Source organism: Hemiscyllium ocellatum, chromosome 9, assembly GCF_020745735.1.
Source record: "Hemiscyllium ocellatum isolate sHemOce1 chromosome 9, sHemOce1.pat.X.cur, whole genome shotgun sequence".
Lineage (NCBI taxonomy): Eukaryota > Metazoa > Chordata > Chondrichthyes > Orectolobiformes > Hemiscylliidae > Hemiscyllium > Hemiscyllium ocellatum.
In genome coordinates, this window is record NC_083409.1 from 50,185,879 (window position 1) to 50,206,388 (window position 20,510).

The 20,510-nt window shown below is 39.4% G+C and overlaps 1 protein-coding gene across 1 annotated transcript in view; it reads right to left on the minus strand.

Annotated features, from left to right (window-relative positions):
* The window catches only part of LOC132818505 (axonemal dynein light chain domain-containing protein 1-like), an 83,008-nt gene extending 65,093 nt beyond the window's left edge, over positions 1 to 17,915 (minus strand). Inside the window, exons 1-5 of the mRNA XM_060829565.1 lie at positions 17,803 to 17,915; positions 11,677 to 11,752; positions 8,971 to 9,205; positions 3,575 to 3,791; positions 26 to 119 (exon numbers count right to left, since the gene is read on the minus strand). Coding sequence (XP_060685548.1) covers positions 26 to 119; positions 3,575 to 3,791; positions 8,971 to 9,205; positions 11,677 to 11,752; positions 17,803 to 17,915 — 735 coding nt within the window. The remainder of the gene's footprint in view (positions 1 to 25; positions 120 to 3,574; positions 3,792 to 8,970; positions 9,206 to 11,676; positions 11,753 to 17,802) is intronic.
* Between the last annotated feature and the right edge of the window lie 2,595 nt (positions 17,916 to 20,510).

The following is a 20,510-nucleotide window of genomic DNA, read 5'->3' on the forward strand; positions in this document are numbered from 1 at the left end:
GCTGAACAAATTTCCTGTTGCTTACCTGCTTAGTGAGCTTAGTGTCCATGTGGGTTATCATCTTAAATAGTTCCAATAACCAATCCTGCATCTTTTGAGTTACTTCTCCAAGATGTCGACTAGAATTGAGAAAATAAACGAGGTAGCTTAAATTCTAGCCTAATGGTTTTCATGATTCACAGTAGAAAATAATAATTTCATTTGGTACGTTTTATCATTTTATTACTGAAAAATACAAGTCCCCATATTTGCCATAACATGGGTAAAAAATTGCTCAATTTGGCTTATTTCCCTTATAGTGCAGTGTATTCTACATTCAGCCCTAGTTATTGGAGAGTGATAGGGTCACAGACTTCCTACAGTTAACAGAAAACACAGATACACTCCTACATACCATAAAGGTCCACACAATCGGGGACAATGGGTTGGGGGGGGGGGGGGGGCTGCACACTTAACAGAAATTAAAGTTTCCAGAACAGCCATGATCTCATTCAACAGCAGAGTAGATTTGACGGGCTGAATGGCTGATGTCTACAGGAACATCCTCTGGTCTTATTAGGGATGGATAACTAATGTTGACCTTGCCAGTGGCAGGCATATTCCATGAAATAATTTGCTTTTTAAAACCTAGGAATTTAACTATCTTTTCTATGACTTCCATGGTAGCATAAAACAGTTATCTTTACAGTTCATGATAAAACTGAGCACAAAAACCACAATGCACTGTGTTGACTGACACAAGTCTGGGATGGGGGTTATTATGAGTTGCTGGAATTCTCTTGTACATCACCTGGGTATAGATTCTTCACATGGAAGTCAGGCCAGTTATTGAAGGAAAGTTATTCGAGTCACAGTAATCAGAACACAGACTGCTGCCATTTTCATCTGATGTCCACATATTTTGAATTTCTAATATAAAACAACCTCAATTATTCGAACAAGATGGGCAGGGAGTATTTTGTTCGGATAACTGATTGTTTGGATAACTGATCTGATCGTAAATTCAGGAAGCCATATTGAACATAAAATCTGATTGAAGATTTGTAGCTCGGGTATCCATTGTTGTGGTTCTGCTCGCCAAGCTGGAAGTTTTTGCTGCAAACGTTTCGTTCCCTGGCTAGGGAACATCATCAGTGCTGTTGGAGCCTCGTGTGAAGCGCTGCTTTGATGTTTCTTCCGGTATTTATATTGGTTTGTTCTTGCCGCTTCCGGGTGTCAGTTTCAGCTGCAGTGATTTGTATGTGGGGTCCAGGTCGATGTTCTCTAGCCAGAGAATTCCTAGAAGCATGGCATTCATCCCCAAACTCCATCAACAGACACATTAACCTGGACACCATATACAAACCACTACAGCTGATACTGACACCTGGAAACGGCAAGAACATCCATCAACAGACACATCAACCTGGACCCCACATACAAATCACTGCAGCTGAAACTGACACCCGGAAGCGGCAAGAACAAACCAATATAAATACCGGAAGAAACATCAAAGCAGCGGTTCACACGAGGCTCCAACAGCACTGATGATGTTCCCTAGCCAGGGAACGAAACGTTTGCAGCAAAAACTTCCAGCTCGGCGAGCAGAACCACAACAATATTGAACATAATTACGTAAAAAAGCAGGTTTACAGAGTTTTTATTTCATTCAATCTATAAAATGTGTACAAACGCTAGATATTGCTTAAAAATTTATTATCTTTTACAAATAAAATCACCTTTTGGCTAGAGTTTGACTAAAGTCTGTGAAACTTTTCACTGACATTTCCTTGGTTTTATCCAGGTCCTTGACAGCAGCTGGCATCTTTCTGTCTGGTGTCGTCCCGCCGTCCAGACTAACCAAGTGTTGTCCCTCCCTCCTCAGCAACAAAGAGAGACAGGGGCACAAAAGGGGGAACAGGAGAGAGAGGAAAGATCTTTTTGTTGACTTCAGTTTCCATCCTCTCATCAATTTTTTTTCGTGGGTTTTTTTTCCTCATGTTTCCTCCTGTTTATTTTCATGTTTGCCAGCTCACTACGATTTGCTCTCCCCCATCAAACAAAAGTTACATTAAATTTTCATGTCAGCTGAAAGATATTGAACTACCTTTTTATGGAAAATAAAGAGTCGTCATGGGATAACGGGAGGATAAAGAAATGGAAATGAAAATGAAAAGTGCGAGCATATTTACGATTTAAATCTCCGGAGTGCACAGCTCGAGCTTGCATGTTTGCTGTTCTTGTGTGTTCACAATCGCAAACCTTTGTCCTAGGGGGAGAATAAGTATCGGAGAGCCTTCTTATAGAAAGTGTAACTATAAGGTCACGTCTCGAGTATATACTTGAAGTTAATTATTTATTAAAGCATACTTGCATCTGTATTCTTGTTCAAATTTACAAAATGCTGCATTAAATGGATGAGGAATAGAATTTTCATACTTCAATTGAAATGAATGTAAAGGGACCTTGAGATCTTGTTTAGATAATCCAAAATTCAGATAATTGATGTTCGGATAACAGAGGTTGTTTTGTATTAATCACTGAATTATAACTCTTAAAAGAACTCTTATTTTCCACTCTCTATTCTAGGGAATGGAACATCAGTTGTACTTCTATCACGGCTGAAATCAAATAATCAATATTAATTTGGAAGGTTTACAGTTTTCTATTAAGTGTTTCCTGAGGATCTATCCTTGGTCTCCTATTTCTCATGTATATCCTGCCCTCTGTATATAATTCACCTATATATCGACGATAATATTCAGGTCTACCACACCAAGATATCTTGATCACCTAATTGTCAAACTACTTCTCCTACTTGTCCAATTAAATATTGGAAAGAGTGAAGCAATGCTCTTTGGACACCATTGGAAACCCTTCTCCCAAGTCACTGATTCTATCTCTCTGAGTCCTAAGCCAACTTTGTTCATGCACAGGTGTCCCACATATTCATGATTCTCCACGACATTTCCAACATAGGTTAATATCATTGTGCAGAACCCAAGTGCATCTCATCAAGAGGGCAAGGAAAACAGAAAGAAGTCAACGTTAAAAAGTTCACATGCAACAATTAGTATCTAACTTATGATCGGCATTAAATAAAGGCTAGCAAGAAGTTTGGATCTAGAAGGAATGAATGCCTTTATCAGAAGAAAACAGAAAAAAATTCTGGGTAAATTGAAGTCCTTGTATAATCAACGTAGTCCATTGGTTTAAAATTAGTAAGTAAACCAGCTTCTGTTGTGACATCCTGTTATCTTGTAACATTTGTAACACCCATTTTGGAAATGATATTGCATGTTTAAATTAATTTATGATTAAACAGACTCAGCTTTGATTTTATTGCATTCAATTCTAGTAATTTGCAAGAGATTTTTGGGACTTGCATACGTTGACTTCATTCATTTTTCAATGATAATTGCTAACTAGCGATCTTGAAAGGAAGTAGATAAGTAAATTAAGACACTGAAGATCTGAAATAAAAACAAAAAGTGCTGGCAATACTAGGCAAGTCAGGCAGAATTTGTGGAAAGAGAAAGGAAATTAACAATTCAAGTTAATGGCTTTTTGTCAGACAAGATGTTGTTAATAATACCTGACAGAATACTTCTTATTTTGTTTCTCCTCTTCGGTTTGTGAGAATGTTGCTAGATTCATCGCATCCTCCAAGAGTGTTATCAAAGTGGGTAATTGCTCATGAAGCTTCAGCAAATCAAATTCTATAGATCCTACATCTTCCATATTGGCATAATCGAACTTAACCCGATAAGATTCAAGCTGGTCTTGTAGCTTCATTATAGACCAAGCAGTTCCTGTCAAAATAACTGCAGGTAAAATTCTCTGCAATATCAACAGTCACCATTAATTCTAGCCTACTGTGAACTAGAATGAACTAGAATAAGGTCATTTCATGTAGAGGCCTTATAGCTGGCACGGAGGCTTCTGTTCCATCAATAGGTCTAATTTAAACCAATTCGCAAAACTAACAGGAAAATACTCCAACTCACTGCATCAGCTCATGGCTTGTTTAGTTGCAACGTACTCAAGTCATTAAAACCATACTCAAAATCTCAGAGCAGATCAAAGTATTAGCTGTTGTCTCAGTACTCACACTTCATGTCAAAGAAATTCATGAGTCCTTTGTACTTATTGTTGAAAATAAGGTTGGAGAAGACAGGAGGGAAGGATTTAAGAAGCTGGTTCCCAAATTTTGCCCATCTTTCCAGCATACCAACTTTGAATAACTCCAATCAGGCTTTCGCCATTGTGACAACAGAGAAATGGCTCTTACCAAAGTCATAAATTATACCGACCTGACTGTAACACGTCAGCTACTCCACATCATTTTAAACTGGACTACAGCAATTAGCACGACAGATCACACTATCCTCCTCCAGAGTCTCACTACCAGCATCCAGTTTGGGATTGTCATCACCTAATACCATTCTCATCTATTTACTTGCAGCCAGAGTGTCACTTGCAATAGCTTCTCTTGCCTCTCCCACACCACTTCCTCTGATGTCTCCCTGGCTTCCTCCATTTTTCATCCACATGCTGCCCCAGGTAGCATCATCTGAAATACAGTATCAGTTATAAGACATATGCTGATAATATCTAGCTCTACTTCAAAGTCACCCCTCTCAACTCCTTGCCACTTTTGCTAAATTATCAGACTTCTTTATCAACATTCGGCACTGGATGAGTAGAAATCTTCCCAATTAAACATGGGAAGAGCAAAGCAACTATTTTTGGATTCCATTTCCAAGCTAAAATTCTCTCCTTCCCTCTGGGAATAGTCCAAAACGAAACCAATCTATTCTTAATCTTGATGCTGTACTTGTTAGAGGTGACCACAAATTGTGCCATCACAAAAAGCACCTATGTCCACATTCACAACATTTTCCATTGCTGCCCAGTTATAGCTCATTTTCTGATTACACCCTTGTTCTTGCCTCAAAACTCCAAGGCTTTAATATTCCAATGCATTCCTGCTTTGTCTCCTATGCTCTACCATCTTTAAACAAGAGATTATCCAAAATTGTATCCTAATCACCATTATTAACAGCTATGTCTTCATTTGTCAGAGCTGAGTGTTTCAGAATTCATTCCTTTAGCCTCTTTCTCTTTCTCACATTCTTGGTCCTTAAAACCTAATGTCTCATAAAGTTTTGATCATCTGTCATAGAATCCCCACAGTGTAGAAAGAGGCCATTGGGCCCATCAAGTCTGCACAACATTTGCCCAACGCTGGAATCAAACCGGGGGTCCCTGAGAAGCAATGCGAATCACTGTGCCACTGCATCTGTCCTGATGTCTTATGTGTCAAGAGTGTGGTGCTGGAAAAGCACAGCAGGTCAGGCAGCATCGAGGAACAGGAAAATTGACACTTCAAGCATAAGCCCTTCATCAGGTACACTTGTGGTCAGGGCTGAGAGATAAATGGGAGGGGTTGGTGTTTGGGAGAAGGTAGCTCAGAAAGCGATAGGTGGATGAAGGTGAGGGAGAATGTGCTCGGGTCAGAGGGGGGGAGTGAATGGACAGGTCCAGAGGGTGGTGCTGAGTCGGAGGCTTGGGACTAGGATAAGTTAGGGGGAGGGGAAATGAGGAAGTTGTTGAAATCCACATTTATCCCATGTGGTTGCAGGGTCCCAAGGCATTCCTCCTCCTCCAGGCTTTGGGTAGTAATGGTTTGGCGGTGGAGGAGGCCCAGGATCTGCATGTCCTTGACCGAGTGGGAGGGGGAGTTGAAGTATTCAGCCAAGGGGTGGTGGGGTTCGTGGGTGCGTATGTCCCAGAGATGTTCTCTGAAACGATTTGCAAACGTTTTGCAGATAATTTCAGAGAACATCTCTGGGACACCCACACCCACCAACACGACCACCCTGTGGTTGAATACGTCAATTCCCCCTCCCACTCCATCAAGGACATGCATGTTCTGGGACTCCTCCACTGCCAAACCGTTACCACCCAAAGCCTGGAGGAGGAGGAATGCCTTGGGACCCTGCAACCACATGGGATAAATGTGGATTTCAACAACTTCCTCATTTCCCCTCCCCCACCGCCCCACCCCCCATCCTAGTCCCAAGGCTCCAACTCAGCACCACCCTCTGGAGCTGTCCATTCACTCCCCCCTCTGACCCTAGCACGTTCTCCCTCACCTTTGTCCACCTATTGCTTTCTAGGTTACCTTCCCTGAACTCCACCCCTGACCCACAAGCCTTATTCCTGGTGAAGGGCTTATGCCCAAAATGTTGATTCTCCTGTTCCTCGGATGCTGTCTGACCTGTTGTGCTTTCCCAGCATCACACTCTCGACTCTGTTCTCCAGCATCTGCACTGCTCACTTTCTCCTAATGTCTTATGTGGTTTAGTATAGTATGATGTTTCTGTAAAGTGTCTTGGATCATTACTACACACCACAGGTCACAGGCTCCAGTCTTTCACCACCACCCTCTGTCTTCCACCTTTGAGCCAGTTCTGTATCCAAATGGCTTGTTCTCCCTGTACTCCATGTGATCTAACCTTGCTAACTTGTCTCCCACAAGGAACCTTGTCAAACGCCTTACTGGAGTCCATATATATCATGTCCACTGCTCTGCCCTCATCAATCCTCTTCGTTACATCTTCAAAAAACTCAATCAAGTTCGTGAGACAAGACTTCCTACACACAAAGCTATATTGACTATCCATAATCATTGTTTGCTTTTCCAAATACATGTAAATCCTGTCCCTCAACAGTTTGCCCACCACTGATGTCAGGCTCAGTGGTCCATAGTTCCCTGGCTTTTTCTTACCACCTTCCTTAAACAGTGGCACCACGTTAGCCAACCTCCAGACTTCCGGCACCTCACCTGTGACTATTGATGTTTCAAATATCTCATCAAGGGGCCAAGCAATCACTTCCCTAGCTTCCCAAAGAGTTCTTGGATACACCTGATCAATTCCTGTATATTTGTCCACTTTTATGTGTTTTAATACATCCAATATCACCCCCTCTACAATACAGACGTTTTTCAAGATGTCCCCATCTATTTCTCACATTCTATATCTTCCATGTCCAGTGCCTGTATGGAATGAGCTGCAAAGGAACTGGGGGAGACTGGTACAATTACGACATTTAAAAGGCATCTGGATAGGTACATGGATAGGAAGGGTTTAGAGCGATATGGGTCAAGTGCTGGCAATTGGGACTAGATTAATTTAGGATATCTGGTTGGCATGGATGAGTTGGACAGAAGGGTCTGTTTCCATGCTGTACATCTCTTTGATTCTATTACAAGTATTATACAAATATAACTTTTTTTGGTGATGGGCAATTCACAATCATTACCCTAACCGTACATCTTAAATATTTTGAAATGCATTGTAACCTTGGGTAAATACAGTGCAGGAGTTGGAGATGGAGGGAGGGGTGGGGCGCAGGGGGAGGTGCCGAAGGAGTAGTGCGTCATCAAGGGGTTTCCCAAAATTCCTGTAGAATTTAAAGACAAGGCCCACAAAAAGATTGAAAAGTTGAGGCCTTTCGTGCAGAAAATCTGCCTCACAGGGCAAAACCCATGAGTGAAGATAGTTATACCAGGAGAGCGAGAAAGAATGATTGCGGGCATGTGAGGTAATGTCTTTATTGTGGTTACAGATCAGCAGATTCTGGTTGTTGGGGTGAGCCAGTAGGTGTTGACCACTTTGGGATGAGAACTTGATGGGTCATAGAAGTGCCGTACAATGTGATCAGGAGAAAGAAACAGATTACTGGGGATTTCAGCCGTTTAAGGTTAGATTGTTGATCCTCAGGATTCCTTGTCTTCCTTGCGCATAAGCGGCACTGCAAAGGCATCACCCTATCTCCCTCCTTCATGTTGTCAACTTTCCTGAGAATTGGGAAATCCCATGTCACCAGTGGTTAAAAATAGAATGGCTTAAGATGAAAGTACACAGCCTTATTAAAATATCTAAATAAACAATGTACATTCTACAAGCAGATTAGTCACCTGCCCCTCAATGCATCTGCATTAAAACCAGAAATAGGTGACTTTGAAGAAGGGTGAGTTTCTGTTGCAGATTTTTATATTTTAACTTCTGACATGACTTGAATATACAAATTTCCTCCTTCAGTACTTTCTTTTTGCTTTCATTTTTAGATTTTAAAATTTAAGATTTAATGTTACCTAATTACACTTTCTAATTTAATTACTATCTTATTTTTGTTCCAATTTTGTTACCAGTACAATAGGCACTTGTACTTCACCCTGTTTCCTCAAATATTTGCAGTGAAAAGAAAGAGAAATGTTATTATTGGGAAACCCAATAGAAAATGGTGGCAGAGAGAAAATGACCAGATATACGATAAGGATTGACAGAGGCTACTGTTTGTTAGGAAACTCTGTTCATTTCAATTTAAATGGATTTCAACTTCCTGTACTTGCCACTTGGGATTATAGATGATGACCGTAAAATCATTTTTTGCAGATATAGGCATGAGGTTGCATTGGACTATGTATCTCAGTATGTTGTGTAGAAGAACTAAAGGATATGCAGATATTTTAACCCAAATTTAAACTTAATGCCATCAAGCCAATGAAACATAGGTTAGAGGTAATTTAAGTAAGTTTAATCCTACCATGTGTTCTTCTAACATTGTTTGAATATCACACTAAAGCAAATGAAGCTGTGTGATAACTAACAACTTGCAACAGCATCTCTTGGCTAAACTCACTCTAAAAGCCTACATTGTGATGCCATATTCGTGAAGCCTCAAACAAAAGCTGCTACATATGTGTATATTTAAGAAACAACCTGTTTTGGATGTTACATTTAAAATCCTTAGAAAGGACCAGTGGCTTCCTTCTAAGGTCATTCACAGACAGTAGCTAATGTCAGCCACAGGGATTGAGACAGAAACCTGAGCTAACTCCTTAACCTTCATCTGTAGATATTTCACAAAGAAAGAGCCTTTGAATCAAAGTACATGGATGTGAAATAATTAAAATAATACCATTATCCCCTGTTAGCATGGTCGTATAAAGTTGAGACAGTTTTTTCGCACTATTGTTTAATTCTTCCATTTTTGTCTCCTCAGGCATTTTATCATTATCTGACCACCGGTGACGTTCGAACAGAATTAGAGTGAGATCAGTCCACTTGTGTTGCAGCTGCTCTGCCTCCAGTAGATCTTCTTGAGTAGTTAAGAATAATGACCCCTCATATCGTGCATAATCTTGAGTGATCATCTAAGGAAAACAAATAAAAGTTCTCCAGGGAAATGAGACGGATTTATTCAGACCATATCTAAAGAAAGTCACATTTCTAATTTAAACATCCTTTTGGATCACAAATCACTGCTTGAGTTGCCATAATAAAAAGGAAAGTGAAAAATGCCATGACAAAATATAATCATTTTAATCTGTGTGCACTTAGGAAATGTACAAAATACTCAATTCTACTGACATTTGAGCCCTTCCATTCACAATAATTGAATAAATGTTTTCTATACGGGAAGGGTTTTTTTTAATCGATTTGCATTTAAGTACTGTATTTTCACCAGACCAGAGCAAATTGGACAGCTTTAAGAAAACACCATAGGCAGTTTGCATATGTATCAAGGTTAAACAACTCAATGTGTGGAACATTATGACTTAAAGTTAATTTCACACTGAGACAATGAATCTCAATTAACTCATCAGGGCAATCTCTGTTCATTGTAAATAGCATGAAATGTTTACTTCAAATCTTCACCCCAAAGTTACAGTATCTATGGTACTCTCTACATAAATTTCCTTAACAAGGTTCTACAAAAGAGATTTTTCACAAAAATGAGGAAAATGGAATTGGAGGCAATTTTAAGACATGGATTGAAAATTGCTTGGAAATACAAATCAAAGGAAGTCACACTCAGACTGTATTGGGTGCTGCACTGTTCACACCTTGAGTCCTGCGAACAGTCTTGTCACTGAGTTACCTGAAGACATTCAATTAACAGAAGCCATGCAGACAGAGCCTGAAGATTGATATCTCATGTTAGAAGTTTACAAGACGATTAAAGTAAATTTGAGATTTTGAGCAATTTTGAAAGAAGACAACTGCTTGGTGATTTTACAAAATGCAAGTGATGGCAAACTGTACAAAAAGGACATTCCTATAAACTACTTTTAATTAAATTATAGGCAGAACAATGAAACACCAGGCGTAAATGAATTACAGGTAAACATTGAGCTATATTAGAAAGTTCATCTTCTTGCAAAGCATGATAAATATATGGAACTGAGTTAATTCAGAAAAACCGATGTTGAAAAACCTGGAATTAGCTAAGAAAAAATTGTATGTTACACTGGGAGGCCACGTGATCTTTCTGGATGGATGGCCTAGGAATAGACTAAAATAAATTCTCTCATCAGTAATTGCTTTTCAATTGGTTTCTGTGAAACATTGACTCATTATCCTTAATATGTGTGAGCATCTTTATTATTGCAAAAATGTGGAGTCATCTTGTAAATGAACCTCTTTAAAAGTAAAGACAAATGTAGTATATCCATATCCACAAGGAACTGTTCTATAAAGTTTGCAGTAGTCATCAAAATGACACACGCTGGACACTGAATTCCTTTTCATTTTAAACATTAAACATTAAACATGACCAGGTCAAATACAAACTGAACCTTCTTTATCCTTCTACCATACAAATACATTCAATCTCAGAACAGTGCTTTACCACAGAGGCTCATATGCTTTTGTCTCACTGATCACAGATATTACTCTATAGCTCAATATTACGTTAACACTGGGAGCTGGAGTACATTGACATCAGCCCAGGCTACAGAGTTTGCTGCCTATAATTTCATTTCTGAGGTAGAGGTGGATAGTGGGGGAAGAAGGGGATCAGTATCTCGCCAGAGCCAAACTACCCAATTATTTGACCTTTGTGCCACCAGCCCTGTCACCTTTAGGGAGAGAACATTCTACCCTCTGCATTTCTATTAATTTGCAGACACTTTATATTGAACACATAAACAGATCAAAATGTTATCATTTAGAATATAACCAAGCTGACAACAGCATTTTACAGAGCACCTCAACAATCATCACACAAAGAACAAGCAAATGAAAAAAAGGGCTTCCAGGGTCAGATATCCAGCAAAAAGAGAAGACATTCACTTCATCGGTTTATACCAGATTTGGCTTCACCATTTAATGAGGATAGTCCAGTCTCTCAATATGTCGGGTTCTGACCAATTGTTTTAGATACCCTTGTCTGCAATGCTTGTTTAAAATGTCCACATACGTTTAGCTATTCTTGTAGTCTCACTGACAATATACTGCATACTAATAAGGGTAAATTTATGATATTTGCTGAAACTCATTTTACAAAGAATTCTTGTAGCCATCAAGGAGAAGAAAGGTTCATTTCATTAGTTGACGCCAAGTTTGGCTCAAGAAATAAAAGGGCAGTTGATTACCCCATCCTCACTTCTACTTTCAAGGCAATTGTTTTACGACCTTGAATTCTGATAGTGATAAATAACCAATTACAGAGGATGTCCACTTCTGAACTTAACAGGCCCCTCCACCAGTAGATATGTGTGAAGTCCAGTCAGAGTACTCCTGAATCCATTCAAATGATCATGTTTTTATTTCATCTGGCTTCTAGAATTTAGTTTAGGGGAAAAAATCTGTAACAGCAAGATGAATTAAATAAAATGCTCACCTCATGAAAGTATTTCATATCACTTCTCAGCAATAACAACTTTTCTCTCGAAATAGACTTGATTCCGAGAGGACTCCTAAAAGAGCAAAAAATGTCAAAAACATACCTTTATATTTGAAAATGATGTATAGGTAGTCACAAGCATCAATATGTTTTTATTAAGGGCTTGCCAAATACGTTTATTGTGTTCTAGGTAGAGTCATAGAGATGTACCGGGAGAAAGTGAGGACTGCAGATGCTGGAGATCAGAGCTGAAAATGTGTTGCTGGAAAAGCGCAGCAGGTCAGGCAGCATCCAAGGAGCAGGAGAATCGACATTTCGGGCATGAGCCTGAAAGAAGGGCTCATGCCCGAAACATCTATTCTCCTACTCCTTGGATGCTGCCTGACCTCAGAGATGTACAGCATGGAAACAGACCCTTCAGTCTAACTCATCCATGCCAACCAGATATCCTAGATTAATTTAGTCCCATTTGCCAACACTTGGCTCATATCCCTTTAAACCCTTCCTATTCGTATACCTATCCAGATGCCTTTAAATGCTGTAATTGTACTAGCCTCCACCACTTCCTTTGGCAGCTCACTCCATACATGCATGACCCTTTGCATGAAAAAGTTGCCCCTTAGGTTCCTTTTAAATTTTTTCCCTCTCACCCTAATCCTATGTCTTCTAGTTCTGGACTATCATACACCAGGGAAAAGATCTTGATGATTCACCTTATCCATGCTCCTCACGATTTTATAAACCTCTAGAAGGTCAACCCTCAGCCTCTGATACTCCAGGGAAAACAGCCCCAGCTAATCAGCCTTTCCCTATAGCTCAAACTCTCCAACTCTGGCAGCATCCTTGCAAATCTTTTCTGTACCCTTTCAAGTTTCACAACGTTCTTCCAACATGAGGGATGCCAGAATTGCACACAATATTCCAAAAGTGACCTAACCAATATCCTGTAGAGCTGCAACATGACCTCCCAACTCCTATACTTGATGCTCTGACTAATAAGGGAAAGCATACCAAACGCCTTCATCATATCAAACAATAAAACCAATGCTGAAACTGGTTTATGACATAGAATATAAATTAAAGTCATCGTGTCATCAAGCTACAAAATATGCATTTTTATGTTTGTCTTCAATACCTTATGGACTTTTCATTGCAGTATTGAATATATTTTGTTAAATTCATATTAATTGAACTGAACACACTATGAAGTATGTTAGTGCTTCACCCAGAAACTGACTGTATTCATTTTTATTCTTGTAAGTTAGCATTGCTTCCCTTTCAGAGTGCACAGTGATGTAACTTTTCAAGTCCAGAATGATACAGCAAATACCTTTCTGGGTTTTGAAATTTACTGGATTATATGATATAGCATCCTAACCACCAATATTTGAACTAGATATAAATACTATTACAAATATGAGGTTTGCAATTTTGTTTTGTTTTGAGATTATTTCTTTGATTTAGAATAAAATGGAAGAATGAGACAGCCCTGTGACCTGTTCTGAAATCTAATGACAACAAGCCTGCATAGTTTAGAAGTGACTATTGAAAATAAGGTGCAAATATTCCCATCTCTAAACAGTAACCAGAGAAGATGTGCTAATGGTAGGTAGACCTAGTTTTCAAGTCAAGGATAGTTGTTAGTAATGTCAAATTTTGTAAACGGTTGTACTTTTACCAGTCTATTTAACTCTGAGATGAGTTCAGTTTGGGCAAAGGGTATAGAAGAAAGGTAATTATCATTTTGTCAGGAATACAAGGTCCATGGTCATTCACAAAGATGGGCTATGAGAGAAGACAAATCTTTTGGAAGCCATTATCGGAGCAAACTAGTGTTCCTAAAGATATCACTGCATCTCACTGACAGGACCTCTCACCAAGAATCTGAGACAAACAGGGGGAGAGGAAGGACAGAGAGATACAAGTTGCAAACCTCTATTATTCAAAGTGCAAAACGTGGATACAAGTTCACACTTGGATTAAGGGCACTAAGATTGTGAAAGTTTAAATAAAACTGAAACATTTTCCTAGTATTAGCTTCAGGGAAGGATCTCCAGAGTAACTTAGATCTTAAAAGTCAGTTCAGGAATTAGAAATTGCCCAATGGGGAAAGAAAACTGAGCTGAGGATCAATTTGGACTAGTTTCTGAATGAAGTGTTTAATTAAAGGTCAGAGTAAAGTATAACTGTGATAGGGAATTTTTGATCATTATGAAAGTTAAATGTGGGATCTTTTCTTTGGTTTAGAGTATAAGTTGCCTTCTGAAGTAGTGCTTAAATTATTATTAATTTTAATTTGTTGTGCTAAAACTCTTAAACTTGAGAAATTATTGTGTGACTTTTCTGTCATTCACTGAATGATCGAACTTTACAAAAGTTATAAAGAGATAAAACTCTGCCTTGAATAAAACTTTTGACAAAGCTTTGACTGGTTTCAGCAGATGAGAATTCCATGTACTAATGATCCTCTAAAAGAAACAGAATCTCGTTATCACATTCTAAAATCTCTTAATTTTAAATACCATCCCTAGTTCTAGTCCCCAGCCCCTACATTCAAGACCACTCAAGATCTTACGTTCATGAATAAGATCACCTTGCATTCTCCTCCCCTCCAACATGATCTAGCTTTCAATGCGTTAAAGCTTTATTCATAAGTTAAGCCTCTCAACCCTGGAATGAGTCCAGCAAATCTTCTCTGAGCTGTTCCAATTGCAATTATACATTCGTACGACATAGAGAGATGCATGTGATGAAGGTTCACTATTTTGAAGTGTTTTTTTTTCTAACTTATTTGGAACAATTCACTAATTTGAAAAAAAAAACTAGGATAAATAAAGGTTTTGTGCAAAGGCCAAAGAAAATTAAATATCTTTCAAATTCAGAAAATATTTGAACAAACTTATAGCTGCAACCTTCTCTGTTAATATTGGTCACAACATGCTGATTAATTCAACAAAGCTTGAATATGATATATGTGAATGAAGTTACTTATGTGACAGAGATAAAACAGTCAAAAGCATGCTAACTCTCGCCTGAAATGCTCCATTTTTGCCAGATCCTTCACATTGTCGAATGCTTAATGAGAATATATCAGTATGTTAAATGCATGGTACAATCTGGGAGATTCTAGGCTTGATGTCTGGTCAAATAATCTCTTTTTTCAAGACAGACATTAAATTTTCCTTAGTTGACTACAGGGCTCCAGGGGGAAGAGGTTAGAATAAAAACATCCCTTTCATGATCCTGGTCACTACTCTCCAGCTGAGAAGTATAGGTATGCAGACATCAGAAGACTTGTCGGGTAGCTGTGATGCAACCAAAGTTAAACAATCTATTAAACTAAATTCATTGTTTACATTTGAAAAATGGCAATTTGTCAAGGCTCCAACATAAGAGCACAAGAAAAAGGAACAGGAGTAGGCCATTCGGCCCCTCGAGCATGCTCCAACATTTAATAGGATCATGGCTGCTTTGACATTCCCCAGAGCCACCTTTCTGCATTTTCTCCATATAACCATTGAGTCCCTGCCTGGTCAAGGCAGCCTAGAATATACACAACGGTTCTGCCCCCACAGTTGTCTGTGGCAAGGATTTCCAAAGTCTCATAAGCCTGAGAGAGAGGAAATTCCTTTATTCTGAGACAATGCTCTCTGGTCCCAAACTCTCCCTTGAGTGGAAACATCCTCTCAGCATTTACCCTGTCAAGTCTTTAAAATTCCAGTACGTTTCACTTGAGATCAATTGGCATTATTTTAAACTCCAGTGAGTAGAGTTTCAACCCGTTTAACATTTGCTGATAAGACAATCCCTTCATTCTAGAGTCTATCCTAGTGAATCTTCTCTAAACTGCATCCAATAAAATGCTATCTTTCTTTAAATAACGAGACCAAACCTGCTCACAGTACTCCATTCGCAATTTCACCAGCGCATTCTCCAGTTGCAGTAATACTTCCCCGATCTTATAGCCAACCCACTTGAAATAATGACCAATGTTATATTACCCACAAGCTCATTTCAGGTGCAGCTTTCTGCAGTTTCTTTCTATTTAATTAATAGTCTGTTCTTCTGTTCTCACTTCCAAAATGGACAACTTCACATTTTCTCTCAGTATACTCGATTTGCCAATTTTCTTAGCCTATCAATATCTCTCTGTAAACAGTTTGTGTTCCCCTCGTAATCCACCTTTCCACTTATTTGTGCCACCTACATATTTGGCTACAGTACAGCCACTTTCTTCCTCCAACTCCTTAATATATCTCATAAACAGTTATGGTTCCAGCATTGATCCCTGTGAAATTCACTGGTCATGAGTTGCCAACCTGGAAATGGATCCTTTAATCCCACATGTTGCTTCCTGCACACCAGCCAATTCTCTATCCATGCCAATATACTGCCACCTACACTATGAGCCTTTACTTTAGGACTTGATCTTTTATGAGGGATCTTGCTGAATGCCTTCTGGAAATATAAATGCAACACATCTACTGGTTCCCCGTATCCACTGTGATTGAAAAACTCTTTGAAAAACTAATAAATTAGTCAGATGCTATTTCCCCTTCATGAAGCCATGCTGCCTCTGCTTGGTTAGTTTATGATTTTCAAATGTTCTGCTATTCCTTAATAATTGATTCCACTATTTTTTCAATAATAGACATTTGGCTAACTGGTTGTTAGTTACCTACTTCTTCTATTCTGCCCTTTTGAATAAAGATGTCACATTGGTAGTTGCCCAGTGCTCTGGTGCTTCTCAAGAATCCAAAAGGCTTTGGAAACTTACAACCATTGCATCCACTATTTCGATAGATATCTATTTTAGCATCTTGCCATCCAGCCAGGAAACCTATCTGCCTTTAGCCCCTCCCCCATTAGTTTGTCTAATACTACTTCTCTAATGATAATGATGGTAACTTAATTTCTTCACCGTACTCTTTAGTATTAATAAGATGTTCAAAGTAAAGACTGTTGCAAATTATCTATTTAACTCATCTGCCAATTCCTTATTTCCCATAACCATCACCTGAATTCATCTGAATTTATCTCAGTCTTCAGGGCTATTACTAAATTTTGCCTTCTCACATGCATTTTCTTTCCACTTAGTACTCTCCTTAACTTCCTTGGTTAGCTTCTCACGCTCTTAGAATCTTTCCTTCTTACTGAGATATATTTTGGATGATAGTCATGAATTATGATTAGATTAGATTACCTACAGTGTGGCAACAGGCCCGTCGGCCCAACCAGTCCACACCAACCGAAGAGTAACCCACCCAGACCCATTTCCCTCAGACTAATGCACCTAACACTGTGGGCAATTTAGCTTGGCCAATTCACCTAGCCTGCAAATCTTTGAACTGTGGGAGGAAACCGGAGCACCCAGAGGAAACCCATGAAGATACAGGGAGAATGTACAAACTGACACAGACAGTCGCCCAAGGCTGGAATCGAACCTGGGAGCCTGGTGCTGTGAGGCAGCAGTGGTAACCACTGAGCCACTGTGTCCTTTGGCCCAAACTGGTCCATGCTGACCATAGTGCCCACTCAGTTAGTTCCAATTGCCCGCATTTGGTCCATATCTCTCTCCACCCTTCCCATTTATGTACCTATCCAAATGTTTTTTAAAATGTTGTTACTGTACCCGCCTCAACCACTTGAAGTTGAAAAGTACTTTCTGCACAACATCCAAAACAGCATACTGGAATATCAACTTGATCTATAATTCAAGCCGTATTTAGAATGTGGGCTCATAATCTCAGCTGAGAATTCAATCTTAAGGGAGTGCTGCAGTATTCAAAATGACATTTAACATAGCCTAATCAATAACTTTAAGTGGCTACTAATTGGCAAAAATTAGCTGTCATACTAGTCCAAGAACAGTGGCTAATTTCAAGAATTAAAATTTTCAAAAACTTTAAATCAGGTGCAAAATACTTTGAAAATATTCTATACAAATGTAAGTTACTTCTTTGTTTACTAATGTAAATTTGTGTCCATGTAACTTGCATTCTAGAATGGAGCCTGAGAATGGGGAAATGCAAACAAGAAGCATTTGGAATTTGGAAGGTTTTATCTCAGTATGACTCAGTATTACACCATAATCAAGAAATCCCAATGGTTGATAATACTTACGAAATTTTGTCAGAAAAATATGTATGCCATTTCTTGAAGCCAAGTAGAACCTGCTCTCTTTTTTCATAACTTGAATTCTCTGCAGCTTCAAGAATTTTAGAAAACTTGGTCATCAGCTTTCTCCATTGTGCAGTAATTTGCTGTAATCTGGTCTGGTCTTCTGCATCCTAACACCATAGAGTTAAAAAAAGCAAATAAGTTTGTTATTTATCAATGGTTTAAGATGTTGGTAGTAAGTTATTTAAGGAGATGAATCTCTGCAAGATGATCTTCGACACCATTGCACAAACCTCTCAATATGAAAGCAAGATGTGGCAGATACTGGAAATCAGAAATAAAAACCATTCAAGGAAAATAACCCATGTGCCACAACAGCCCTAAGTCTGAGAGAGCAGAGCTTTGGAAGACCTCAAGTATACATGGGAGACAGGTAAAATGACCTATAGAATAGTCAAATCTCGAAGTTATATAGGTATGGATGAGAGTTTCAGTAGCTTAGATTAGATTCCTTACAGTGTGGAAACAGGCCCTTCGGCCCAACAAGTCCACACCGACCCGCCGAAGCGCAACCCACCCATACCCCTGCATATTCCCCTTACCTAACACTACGGGCAATTTAGCATGGCCAATTCACCTGACCCGCACATCTTTGGACTGTGGGAGGAAACCGGAGCACCCGGAGGAAACCCACGCAGACACGGGGAGAACGTGCAAACTCCACACAGTCAGTCACCCGAGGGGGGAATTGAACCCAGGTCCCTGGCGCTGTGAGGCAGTAGTGCTAACCACTGTGCCACTGTGCCGCCCCTAAATGAGCTCAAGCAAGGATGTAGTTGGGTGGTTGTTGCCAAGACAGAAATGTGCAGCCTTGGTAATAGTGTAAGTGTCCATTTGAAAACTCATCTCAGAGTTTTAGAAGAATGGGGGAGAGGGGCAGGAGATCTCTCAGAAACCTATAAAATTCTAACAGGACTACACAGTTGAACACAATAAAGATATTTCAAATGACCAGAGAGTCTAGAACTGGGGTCACAGATTAGGTTGCTAGGTAGGCCATTTAGGTTTGAAATGAGGAGAATTTTTCCATCCAGAGAGTGGTGAGCCCATAGAATGTTCTGCCACAGAAAGCAGTTGCGGCTAAAACATTAACCTTTTCAGCCAATTCTTCACTTCCATTGAAGCACAAGCAAAAGTTATTTAATAACTGACAAGTACAATTGAAGTGCATATTGATATCATGAAATTTCAGCTTGTTGCCGAGGGAGGTCAGATTGCTGCCATCATGGTTGTGAATATTGGTGTTCAAATGGGCCTTGAGAGTCCCACAGTAGTTCAACAAAATGTGCTGCAAAAAAATCACTCGTAATTGTCAGGGCAGTTGAGATGCCTTCATGGAGAATGAACCTGTTCTGCTCTTAATATGAGAGCGACTGTGCTCTCACCACTGCCACTTTGCCAATGCCCTTAGTATTGCTTGTTAGCTAGCCACCCTAGACTGCTGTTGTCCATGCAGGGTAGAGCAGTCCAAAACAAGTCTTATGTTCCAGACCTACCTCAGAGCATTCTGCAGGCATATTTTGTACCCAATTGTAAATCAGCAATCAGCCATCAGCCATGCTGCAGCCACTGCGGTCGAACTACATGAAGCACTAAAATCACAGTCATAAAGATGTACAGCGCAGAAACAGACCCTTTGGTCCATGCCGACCAGATATCCTAAATTAATCTAGTCCCATTTGCCAGCACTTGGCCCATAACCCCCTAAATTCTTCCTATTCATATACCCATCCAGATGCCTTTTAAATATTGTAATTGTATCAGCTTATTCCATACACACACCTCCCTCTCTGTGAACAAGTTGCCCTTTAGGTTCCTTTTAAATTTATCCCTTTCACCCTAAACCCATGCCCTCTAATTCTGATGTTCGCTCCAATGTGTGCAACGGTCTCCTGTTGGTCCCACTCCCTTTGAGAATATTCTGCATTATCTCAGAGATATCCTTGATCCTGGCACCAGGGAGGCAACACACCATTCCATTGGCTGCAGACATGTCTGTCTGTGTCTCTGACTAGAGAGTCCCCTATCACAATCAATCGCGTGGAACCTGACGTACTGCTCTTTACATTAGATCCAGTCTAGGTACTAGAAACTTGGTTGTTTGTCAATGGTAAAAGCACTCTCAAGGTAGTCACTAAGGATAACTACTTGAGTTCTGTATGAATTATTGTGTTTTGTTGCTTCAAGCTTGTATAGAATAATCATTTTGTGGGTTGATTTTATTTCAGCACTTTGGTAAAGAGAATACTGAAATGGTTAATAGCTGAAGCATGGTATTTTTCGGGTCTACTGCACAATGTGAGCTGGTGTTGTATGAATGGAATGAAAGCAAATTATGAACTCTCAGTTAGCATGGCTGCACATCAGCATGCTAGTCCCACCACTCCATGAGTTACAACATGGGTTACTACAAAATACTTTTCCAGTTACCAATAGGACAAATTAAATACCTAACCAAAATCAAGTTTTAAATAGCAAGATGTATTATTCAGGTTTCTTAATAAACATAACTATGGGGAGTTTTATTATCAAAACAAAATTTAGTCAATAAAGATACTATAATTGGTTAACGTGCACAGTCAATAATACAGAAATAAAAATGCTTATCCTGATAAATACCCCAAAATACACACTCTCCAAGAAGAGAAGAA